This window comes from Notothenia rossii (genome assembly GCF_949606895.1).
Source record: "Notothenia rossii genome assembly, chromosome: 10".
NCBI classification, from domain to species: domain Eukaryota; kingdom Metazoa; phylum Chordata; class Actinopteri; order Perciformes; family Nototheniidae; genus Notothenia; species Notothenia rossii.
In genome coordinates this window covers 4564172-4575350 of record NC_136908.1, presented here as the reverse complement: position 1 = coordinate 4575350, position 11179 = coordinate 4564172, and the positions used below count along the sequence as shown (strand labels likewise).

Below are 11179 nucleotides of genomic sequence, written 5' to 3'. Positions count from 1 at the left end.
AGATTTGACGACACTTTCCAAATACCTTCTACATTAACTACAATATTAAGGCGTCAGTGAACAAACCACACAACAACTTTCTCTACTCAGTCTGACCACGTTATACAAGTTTACTGTGTTAATGCACCTCACGTCTGAGGGTTTCTTTCACACGATTTTTGTTCTCCGAAAAATACCTTCTTCCTCCTGAATGACCCACCCGGCCGCTGTCTAGAGAAATACACAGCAATGCAGAGTTTCCGGTATCGCTTTTCAATATAAAACACGCATTGACGCGCAATGGCAGTTGCAAGTTCATGGCTGTATAAAGGAAAGGGCTTGGTTCTCAATCTCAATAGTTCTTGTATTTAAGTTACTGCACCAAAGTTTAACAATACTCTAAAGTAAAACTCCTCTCGTCTGCTTTTTGGTTGACTAACCCAGGGTAGATAGCCTACAGATCAGATAAAGGTTTAAATATAGGCCTACAACTCATGTGCCAAATCAGATCTGTATGCACGAATGCAAGATATATGGTTACATAGATTTAGGATTACAACTTTTTGTAATTGGTATTTTTAGTATATTTCACAATTTTGATATTCCTGATATGTTGGATAGGATAAACCATAAAAACATCTGAAATTGATTAAAAAAAACACAAGGCTAAAATGAAATTAAGATTAAAAAAAACTCTAAATAAATACATGCATAGCAGATTATATACTATTTTGGTCTAACTATGCCTGACTACTTTTCATTGCTGCTATTATGGAGACTACACAAACAAGCAATATCTCGTGTTTTTTGTAGCACTTGTGATTCCTAGTCAATGTTTTATTTGACGTTTACATTTCCATTAAAAAACATTTATGATCCATCTAATATTGTGAATGAATGGGATTTTTTTTCAATTACGCTTTTATTTTTGTAACAGAAACCTTTCACTTCCGGTTGTCTTTTAAGTAAATGAAGTATCTTGGAGCTTCTCACTTCTGAACTTTATTCAATCTGTCTAATATTTTCTGCCTCGTCGGGCGGAGGTCGAGGAGGAGGAAGACGCTTCAGCTGAAGGAACTCAAACCACCAAAAAGTGAGTGAAATTCAGTCAACTAACGAGGTTTATACCAATACTCGGTCATTGGTAGACAGTAACGAAGTACTTACTAAAGTAGAAGTACTGTTTTGAGGTACTTGTAGGCTTACTTAAGTACAGAGGTGGAAAGTAACTAAGTAGTTCTACTCAAGTACAGTACTCAGTGGTTTAATGTAACTTAGTTTATACTCGAAACTACTTTGAGGTACTTGTACTTTACTTGAGTATTTCCATGTTCAAGATTCAAGGCTTTTATTGTAATGTCCACAGCAGCTACAGTCTATATGGCAATGAGAACACTGAAGTCTCAGGCTCCTCCAGCAGAGCAACATGAATATATATGGGACATACATGGGGAAAGTAAAACAGATAAAATAGTGCAAGAGAATGTTTTGAGATGTGCAAGTAAATACAAATAAAATAGAAATAGTGCCAGAAGAGAATGGAGTATGATATTTGAGATGCAAACAGGTGCATGTTTATGGATGTTCTTTACATAGTTCTGTTTTTGTGCTTCTTTGTACTTCTACTCCACACAAAATTAGAGGTAAATACTTTTACTCCACTACATTTATTTAATACCTTTAGTTACTTTACAGATGAATGATGTGAAATATAATCAGTTCTTAAATAAGACTTTAGTTACTGCCCTGCAGTATACGAAGTCATTCAAACTAGCTTCACCTTTACCAGCTTTAAGAACACTTTCATGATCAATCATTATAAAAACATATCTCATACAAGTACAAGTAGGGCCGGCCCGTAGCACTGGCGTTATAGATGTCCGCCTAGGGCGCCAGATCTGGGGGGGCTGCGCTGGTAGCTCTGGGAGGGAATTTTTTTTTTACCGTTGGTGCTCATCCTAATTTTTGGCCTTGATGTAACAATATTCATAATTAAGTAAATGTAACACCCTTTTCACCCCGATTACACTTTTCATTTGCCCTGTACGGTGGGCGCTGTAAGTGATGAAAATGGAGGATGTTGGCTTATCAGGCGCTCACAGCCAAAGTGCGAGTGAGCGTGGGATCGAGAGAGAGAGAGAGAGAGAGAGCAAGCGAGAGAGAGAGAGAGCGCGAGCAGTGAGCAGCGAGCGCGAGAACCGGTACCGGCGCTGTTGTTGTTAGAATCTGCTAAATCGGCTAAAATCTCGCCTAGGGCAGCACATTGTCTGGAGCCGGCCCTGAGTACAAGATCTGGGTACTTTGCCACCTCTTCTTAAGTATTTCCATTTCTGCTTCTTAATGCTTCTCTCTACTAGACTAGTCAGAGCCAAATGACTTGTATTACTTTGAATACATGAATGAATGTACAACATATCATCAACATATGCCTAATTATCATTTATCATATATTAAATAAGATGAAGTTACACTTTATGAATCGCTTGATAAAATCCCAGTCCAGCAAGTTGCTTAAAAATAACCTTAATTAAATTAATCTTTAAAGCAATGAAAATGATTATACAATAGTATAGAATATATTATTTTGAAACGAACATTTTGTATATTATTATTTGTGTATTTTTTAACTTTTAGGTACATCTTGATTTTAATACTTTCACTCCTTACTTTTTATTGTGTAACAGAGTTTTTTTCACTGTAGTATTCCTACTGAAGTAAAGAGTACTTTGTCGACCTCTGTCACGGACAGCTAACCTTGTTGTTTACTTACAATTTTTGACCTTTCCTTTTTGTCAGTTATCCAGTACAACTTAAACAAACCGTTTACATTGTAAGTAAAGTGGTGCTGCTAATGCATATATCTTATCAGTCCATCACGTGGCAGCCACTCAATGCCCAGGGCTTGAAGACTCTGAAGTTTAAATGAATCAACATAGTACAGAAAAAGTTAAAATCAGGAGAAAATGTACTTCGTTCCAGACCAAACTCTGTCAACACAGGATGTTAACATTAGTCAAACTGTGTCAAATTGAGCCAAACATCTTTTTTCAGTCCAATGGGAAAGATAAATGGGAATGAATGAGTCAGTCTGGATTGAATCCATTTGAGGAGCAACATGATGTAATAACATTTATTTCCATTAAAATTAGCAAAAGGCTACATTTGTATACCTCGGAGGACAAACTTCTTTTAAATTCATGGTCCTATGAGCAGCTTCCTCAAACTCTGTATCCTTTCTTCTTAAAGGTCCCAGGTCATGGCCATTTCTACTGATCATAATTCCATTGTTGAGGTCTACTAGAATAGATTTACATTGTGCAATTTTCCAAACTCACATTGGTTTCTCAAACAGCATCTCTGTATATGTGTATTCACTCTCTGTCCTAAACGGCTTGTTGGAGCTCCTGCCCCCCCCCCCCCCGTGAGCCCAGTGGCCGCCTGCGAGACAGCGAAACCCAGCCCGAAACCAACCCGAGCCCACCCGCAGCCTGGCTGGGAGTCTGTGTGCTCACACGCCGCGTCCCGCCGTCTCAGGCAGAGAAATTGTAACTATGCGCGGACGTAACTATACCCAAATACGTCACTGTACCCAGGAGGGAAAAGAGAAATGTCCAACGAGGCGTTCTGGGGCAGCATAGACAGGTCTTCTCTGTGTTAGAGTTTTACTCGCTACAGGGTGTACTTTGAGGGTTTGTGACTCTGCAGACCGGTTACAGAAAAAGCTTCATAACACACAAGGGGACGGGTAAGAACCAGAAAAGCATGACATGGGTCCTTTAAAACCTCAAGAGGGGCCTGTTTGAGTATTTCAGACATGCTGATTTACTTGTGGTTTTCGTACACAACTATCTCTAGGTTTAACTGAGAACGGTGCAAAAAAAAGAGAAGCCATCCAGTGATAAGATACAGAATTACGACAGTTACATAACTTATGATATGTTTCCTGCCTACATCTTTGCACCGTGATATAACTGAGGTTATCAATGCAACCAACACGCTTAACCCACAGCCGCAATATGACTAACGTTAACTAAAACAAAGAAAGATACAATATTTACAACCTAGGAAACTGCAGAACAGGAAATAAAATGAGGAAATATTCATAAATACTTGCAGAAGATGATCACTGATGGTCCACGCTACAGTTTGTTGTCATTTGATAGCACACATTTTAATCCCTCTTGAAATACGTGAAAACAGATTTAAAAATTACTTTCCCGTTGAACAAAACTGAATTGAATTCCAGGATAATATTTCTTCCCTGATTCCTTTTTTCCCCCTCGATTAATAATATATTTCAACTCATTATTAGCATTAGATTCATGTTTGGTGGAGGTAAGCTTGGGTGGAGGGGCCATACACATTTTCACCGAGATAGCAGCTTTTCAAAGTCAATGTGAACCTTATTGTCAATCTTTCAGTTTGTGTTTACAGACAGAGATATCGAAATACCGTTTCCCACAATCCTGAATACAAACATACGTATACAAATATGCATACCTATATATATATACACAATCAACAGACACATTTACACATATGCACACATTAAGACACAATACAAGCACAACAATCAATATATACAAAATAACAGCCACTAGCAATATCTTTGTAAAATGTACATTAGTACAAGATTAGTGTTTCATGTCCTATGAGAAATATTTTGGTATCTTGAAGGAGTCAGAGTTGATGAATAACAGATCTGTTCATTTTTTAGAAAGTTAATGGTCTCCTATTATACTGTTTTTCATCAATATGTCACAGGTCTCAGATATATACAGAACATGTCTCTGATTGGCTGAAACACCAAACAGATCATTGCAGCATTACCCATAATCCCCTCTGTTTCCAAAGTGCTGATTCTCTGTCTGTTACTTTAGATGAAAATAAGGAGCCCCTCCCCACGCCCCTCTGAGAGAGATTTGGTTAAAAAGAACTCAATGGTGCTCTAGGAGGAGATTCAGGTGATAAGGAGGGGGGGGGGGTTACCTTGGTTGCTGATTGGCTAATGGTTACACAAGACAACACATCGTAATGACATCATAAAGTGGCCAAAATCTGATCAGCTCATTTTCAGACAGGTTTTTATAGAAATGGATCAAAAAGAGAGAGAATCTTTGTTCCTGAAACTTTCAGAGTCTCTTTCCACAGAGGGGACACATGTTGATGTAGAAGAGACACGAAGAAGAGGGGACACATGTTGATGTAGAAGAGACATGAAGAAGAGGGGACACATTTTGATGTAGAAGAGACATGAAGAAGAGGGGACACATGTTGATGTAGAAGAGACATGAAGAAGAGGGGACACATGTTGATGTAGAAGAGACATGAAGAAGAGGGGACACATGTTGATGTAGAAGAGACATGGAGAAGAGGGGACACATGTTGATGTAGAAGAGACACGGAGAAGAGGGGACACATGTTGATGTAGAAGAGACATGAAGAAGAGGGGACACATGTTGATGTATAAGAGACATGAAGAAGAGGGGACACATGTTGATGTAGAAGAGACATGAGGAAGAGGGGACACATGTTGATGTATAAGAGACATGAAGAAGAGGGGACACATGTTGATGTAGAAGAGACATGAAGAAGAGGGGACACATGTTGATGTAGAAGAGACATGGAGAAGAGGGGACACATGTTGATGTAGAAGAGACATGAAGACGAGGGGACACATGTTGATGTAGAAGAGACATGAAGAAGAGGGGACACATGTTGATGAAGAAGAGACATGAAGAAGAGGGGACACATGTTGATGTAGAAGAGACATGAAGAAGAGGGGACACATGTTGATGTATATGAGACATGAAGAAGAGGGGACACATGTTGATGTAGAAGAGACATGAAGAAGAGGGGACACATGTTGATGTAGAAGAGACATGAGGAAGAGGGGACACATGTTGATGTATAAGAGACATGAAGAAGAGGGGACACATGTTGATGTATAAGAGACATGAAGAAGAGGGGACACATGTTGATGTAGAAGAGACATGAGGAAGAGGGGACACATGTTGATGTATAAGAGACATGAAGAAGAGGGGACACATGTTGATGTAGAAGAGACATGAGGAAGAGGGGACACATGTTGATGTAGAAGACACATGAGGAAGAGGGGACACATGTTGATGTAGAAGAGACATGAAGAAGAGGGGACACATGTTGATGTAGAAGAGACATGAAGAAGAGGGGACACATGTTGATGTAGAAGAGACATGAGGAAGAGGGGACACATGTTGATGTAGAAGAGACATGAAAAAGTGGATTTTGCATAATAGGTGACCTTTAATATCTTCTCCGCAGGAACCCAGTGTGCGTCACTCAGCTACCGACAGTAATGGCGACCACCGTGATGGATAGAATCGGGCGAGTGTTCATCAGCCTGCAGCAGATCAGGGAGGTTCCCCAGATGCTGAACGAGGCCGCCCCCTCCATGCCCGGCACCCTAAAAGACTCCGAGGTTCCCACTTACTTCAGAGAGCGCTACGTCAGCACCGGCTACCGACCGCTCAACCAAAACTGGCGCTACTACTTCCTGTCGTTATTCCAGCGCCACAACGAGACCATGAACGTCTGGACTCACCTGCTGGCGTTTTTAGTTCTTCTGATTAAATTCAGGCAACTCGCTGAGACTGTGGACTTTGTTAGTGACCCTCATTCGTGGCCCCTGATGATCCTCATCGTGTCTTCCTTGATCTACACAGGTTTCAGTACAGTAGCCCACCTGCTGGGGGGCAAGTCTGAGCTGTGTAATTATAGTTTCTTCTTCCTGGATTATGTCGGGGTCGCACAGTATCAGTACGGCAGTGCTGTGGTTCACTTTTACTACGCTGTGGAAGAGGGCTTCCACAGACACGTTCATGGGATCTTCATGCCTGTCGCGACCTTCCTCAGCTGTCTGTCATGTCTGGGATGCACCTATGGGAAGTACTGCAACCACAGACGTCCCATGTGGGTGCGTAAGGTGTGCCAGGTGGTGCCCTCAGCACTTAGCTATATGTGGGACACTAGCCCTGTGGCATATAGATTCATGTCATGGCATAAGAACAGCGATGATCCAGCGGTCTTCTATCATTTTGGCCAGGTGGCTTTCTTTCTTAGCTGCGGCTTCTTCTTCACCTGTCCTGTTTTTGAGCGATGCTTCCCTGGGCGGTGCGATTTTGTGGGACAGAGCCATCAGATATTCCATGTCTTTCTGTCTTGCTGCACCCTGTGTCAGATCCATGCCTCCTACCTGGACTACGTGGGCCGCAGGGAGCTGTACTCGCGTCTGCATGGAAGCGATGAGGCGGGTCTCTTTGTGGGACTGTATGTGTTGGTTTTAATTGGTTGCTCACTAATTGTTTTCTTAATGCTAAGGAAAGTTAAAAAACTGCTAGGTTGCAAGTCCAAATAATAGATAAGGGATTGTAGGAAAGGCATTCATGTGCCTTTATCGCCTCAGACTTACTGCCCATTTTCCGAAACCCTAATAGTCAGAGAAATGCCTCAATTGATTTTTCCTATAACGTCGAAGACCTACTCTGCCTCTGATTGGATAGTACTTGTTACCTTTATTTGTTGTGTTGTTTAGGTTTAGACATTCGATTAGTGGTTCTATGCCTTTGCCATAGGGATAACGGGCAGTTGCACAAATGGACATTCAGATAAATGGATTTTGGGTCTATAGGGACATTTTCAGACAATTGGAGTTTTGGAATTATAGAAATTAGAGCCCTAGAAATGTTGGGTGTTTGTTCTTGGGATAACAATCTATCAGACAAACTGGCTTTGGGTCCAATGGGAAAAAAAATGTTATCTGAATAATGGGCCATCAGAGCAATGGCGTTGCACATTGACAGACAGGGAACTAACCATACTGTATACGCTTGTTTTATGTAAATACTTGTTTCATTTTGCATATTTCATAACTGTAAGGGCCAGATTACAAAAAGGGGTGGCGAGTATTTTGGGACTGAATTGTATTTGTATAGAGTTTGTGAAAATATCATTTTTTTTAAAGCATCAGCCAAGACTGGTACATATAACTTTTTACAGCTTATAGACATTCAAAAGATCAAGAATATAACCGAGAAACGAATGTGTGCTTGTTGCAAGTTCAGACAATATAAACTAGTAACATCACCAGAAATCTACCATTCATACCGTAAACTACAATGTTTCTCCATGCCGGCCCTGGTCATTTTCACATGTTATGTAATATTTGGCATAAAGGTGGTGCTGAGCGAGTGTTATTTTGTGAATGATGCCGTTCTCAACCGCCAAATGCCATGAGATAATTGCACAGTGTCCAGGCTCTTCTGAGAGGAAAGCCTTAGGATTTAAGTTGCCATTTTCATGGTGTTGTAAATGTAGTTTGGACAAATTTGAGGACTTATGGTGACATTTCATTGCTAGTGTATTACCTACTATGATAGACAAACGTTGGCATGCCCCCAGTCAAATCAATATTCAGCCTTGGACGGGGGCAGCAGTTAAAACCTATTCAACCCGTGAATCAATATCAGTTTGTGTATGCCAAATTTCAACATGTTGGCAGTGCTTCACCTTTCACTCCCCCGTGTTCTTGTAGTTAATATGACTGTTTAACATGGACTCTGGCGGCTTTGAAATGAGCATAGATAACTTGTTTCAGTTCCCCGTCATAAAGGGATGTGACAGCAGTAAAAGTATTACAAAAGATAGTGTCCACTTAAGCTAATTATTCTCTCATACAACCCTATTTCGAGAAATCAAAACTATTTAGTTAACATGTTGTCCTTTTGCTAGCTCCTTTTTAGATATAGCAATACACTGCCTTGAATTATTTAAGAAAGATAGATATTTTACGAGGGATTTAATATATTAGAGTCTTATATATTTGATGAATGTTTTGTATGATCACTGTATTGTGTCTTATTGGGAATCTTGAATGCTTCCCTTTTATTCCATAAGGGAGAAGTGAATGTTGGTAAACAAGGGTACGTATAACAGATGAAGGTACCATATTATTTTGAATCTATGAGAGGTTACCCGTAGTGACCAAGATGTGAACAAAGTGAGATTGAGTTAACCCTTAGATGCACTTAGAGTGACTGGACCCCACTCTCCCATAAGTGGGTCAAAAAGGACCCGTATTAGAATAATGTGTTTTTATGCCATTCTTGTCATTTTGGTTAAGACAAATCGCTTGTATAATATTTAGTATTATATTTTGGTTCACACTAGAAATATTTAATTTTCACTATTTATAATTTTAGACATTTTTTTTACATTTTGAAAAAAACCGTTTTGAACATATCGATGCAAAGATCTCCGCTATTCTGAGACCCTCACAGTATTCCAGTCCCTTTTCAAAACTCATCTCTTCTCCTCTTGTCTACTCATAGCCCACCCCCCATCAATCCATGCCGGTTGGTCAAGTTTGATAGTCCTATACCCCCCAACCCTAACCTTCCCTTTTGTTGTAAAGCGATGTTGAGTCCTTGAAAAGCCCTGTACAAATATAATTTATTATTATTATTATTATTATTATTATTATTATTATTATTATTATTATTATTATTATTATTATTATTATTATTATTATACTGACAGGTATCAGATCTGATTTTTTGAGAAATAGCTGGAATATGAAATGATGAAAAAATGTAATTACAAAGATACTTCAACAAAACCACCTCACCGTGTCAAAAAAGACCCACTTATGCATCTAAGGGTTAAACAATTATCTTTTGGAAGCAGAGTGTGAAGGCAGATATCATCTTTATAAAAGCACCTTTTCTTTTCATAACCGCTTTGAGTTTCATATGTGCAAAAAGGGCGTGTTGACCTTTGCACACTAGTGTACACTTGTCAGTGACAAAGCGGTCATAAATAATGGTTAAAGCTCACATATACCGTACTATCTGATGTAACACTCTGGCTCTGATTATTTTTTGATTAACTTAGACTCTGATTGTGAATTGAGCTCTTCCTTATTGTGCCTTAAGTATTTTGATATGAAACTGTTATTTCTGTTAATGCACTTTCATTTTCTCAAAATGATCTCAAGCCTGTATGACTTGTATTTTCCTTGCTATAGCGAAGTGAAGTTAATGTTGTTAATACTGTTGTGTAGGTATAGATATTTTATGTTTAACTCGTATTATTACCAGAAAAGTAACAGCAGCTCCTGCTTCTTAGATAGGTGGACCCAGTGGCGATCCTAGAGTCTGTGGGGGCCCTGGGCAAAAATTCACTGGGGGCCCCTCGAACCAGCTCTCATCACCCCCCCCCCCCCCCCCCCCAAAAAAGGGTGTTTCATGTTGTCCCTTTCTGGTCCGGGGCCCCAAGCAGTTGCCTGCCTTGCCTGTTTGCAAGGGGCGCCCCCTGGGTGGACCTACATCTACAGAATGACCTGCAGAATGAGAGGAGATGATATTGCTTGTAGGGGTGAATTATGTAATGTATTTCATTCAATATTTAACAAATACGTAAATTAATATGCCTTTGAAATAAAAAAAAATGAAGCGATATGAATTCATACAAATAAAGGAATTTAAATGAGTATGCATAGACAAATTTAAAGATTGGAAAATAGAGAAATGTGGTAAAGTGAATCCAAAAAAATGAAATTAAATCATGCTTTGAAATCTATTTATCTATAAAACAATAGTGACGTATTTCTATATTTTTGAATGTATACATTTGTATGGCCTTGTGTGTATTTAGGGATTTATTGGATATTGAACACAATATTGAATCAAAGATGGCATTACATAATTCATTGCAAAAATATGTGTGGTAATAATACACCCCCTGTAATTTCCCTGTTTAAAATAGTTACTTTTTTGTGGGGATAAATGTGTTAATGCTGGTGCTGTATTATTTCTTTATGGAAGAATTGTGGAGAAATATGATTGTTATTTGGTCTCCACAGCCATTTGCAAACTGTACAGATCCACTTTGATACCTAACATGTGTGTTGATACTCTGTAAATCTTGTCTTTCCACTTTCACTGTGGCTTATTGTTCTGATTCAACATAAAAACATGGACATTTGTAGTCCAAGATGTTAGGATTATATGCAAAGGAAGCATTTCCTCAGTAATGAAATAAAACATGTTTCATAAAACTGGATGATGTATTAATGCAATTATTTGATTCTACATCTTACCAATAAGGTGACCCAATATCATTACAAAATGTCAAGCGTAAACAAAACAGAACCAGCAAAACA

General features: G+C 39.2%; 1 protein-coding gene across 1 annotated transcript; it reads left to right on the top strand.

Moving 5' to 3' along the window:
• The first annotated feature begins 979 nt into the window (after nucleotides 1-979).
• paqr7a (progestin and adipoQ receptor family member VII, a) lies at nucleotides 980-11079 on the top strand. The gene is made up of 2 exons (XM_079652705.1): nucleotides 980-1072; nucleotides 6283-11079. The coding sequence occupies exon 2, from the start codon at nucleotides 6317-6319 to the stop codon at nucleotides 7373-7375; it is 1059 nt and encodes a 352-aa protein (XP_079508831.1). The 5' UTR covers nucleotides 980-1072; nucleotides 6283-6316; the 3' UTR covers nucleotides 7376-11079.
• The last annotated feature ends 100 nt before the right edge of the window (nucleotides 11080-11179 follow it).

Excerpts from the sequence above, each read along its gene's own strand:
- paqr7a (XM_079652705.1), top strand. The coding sequence starts at position 6,317 with ATGGCGACCACCGTGATGGATAGAATCGGGCGAGTGTTCATCAGCCTG.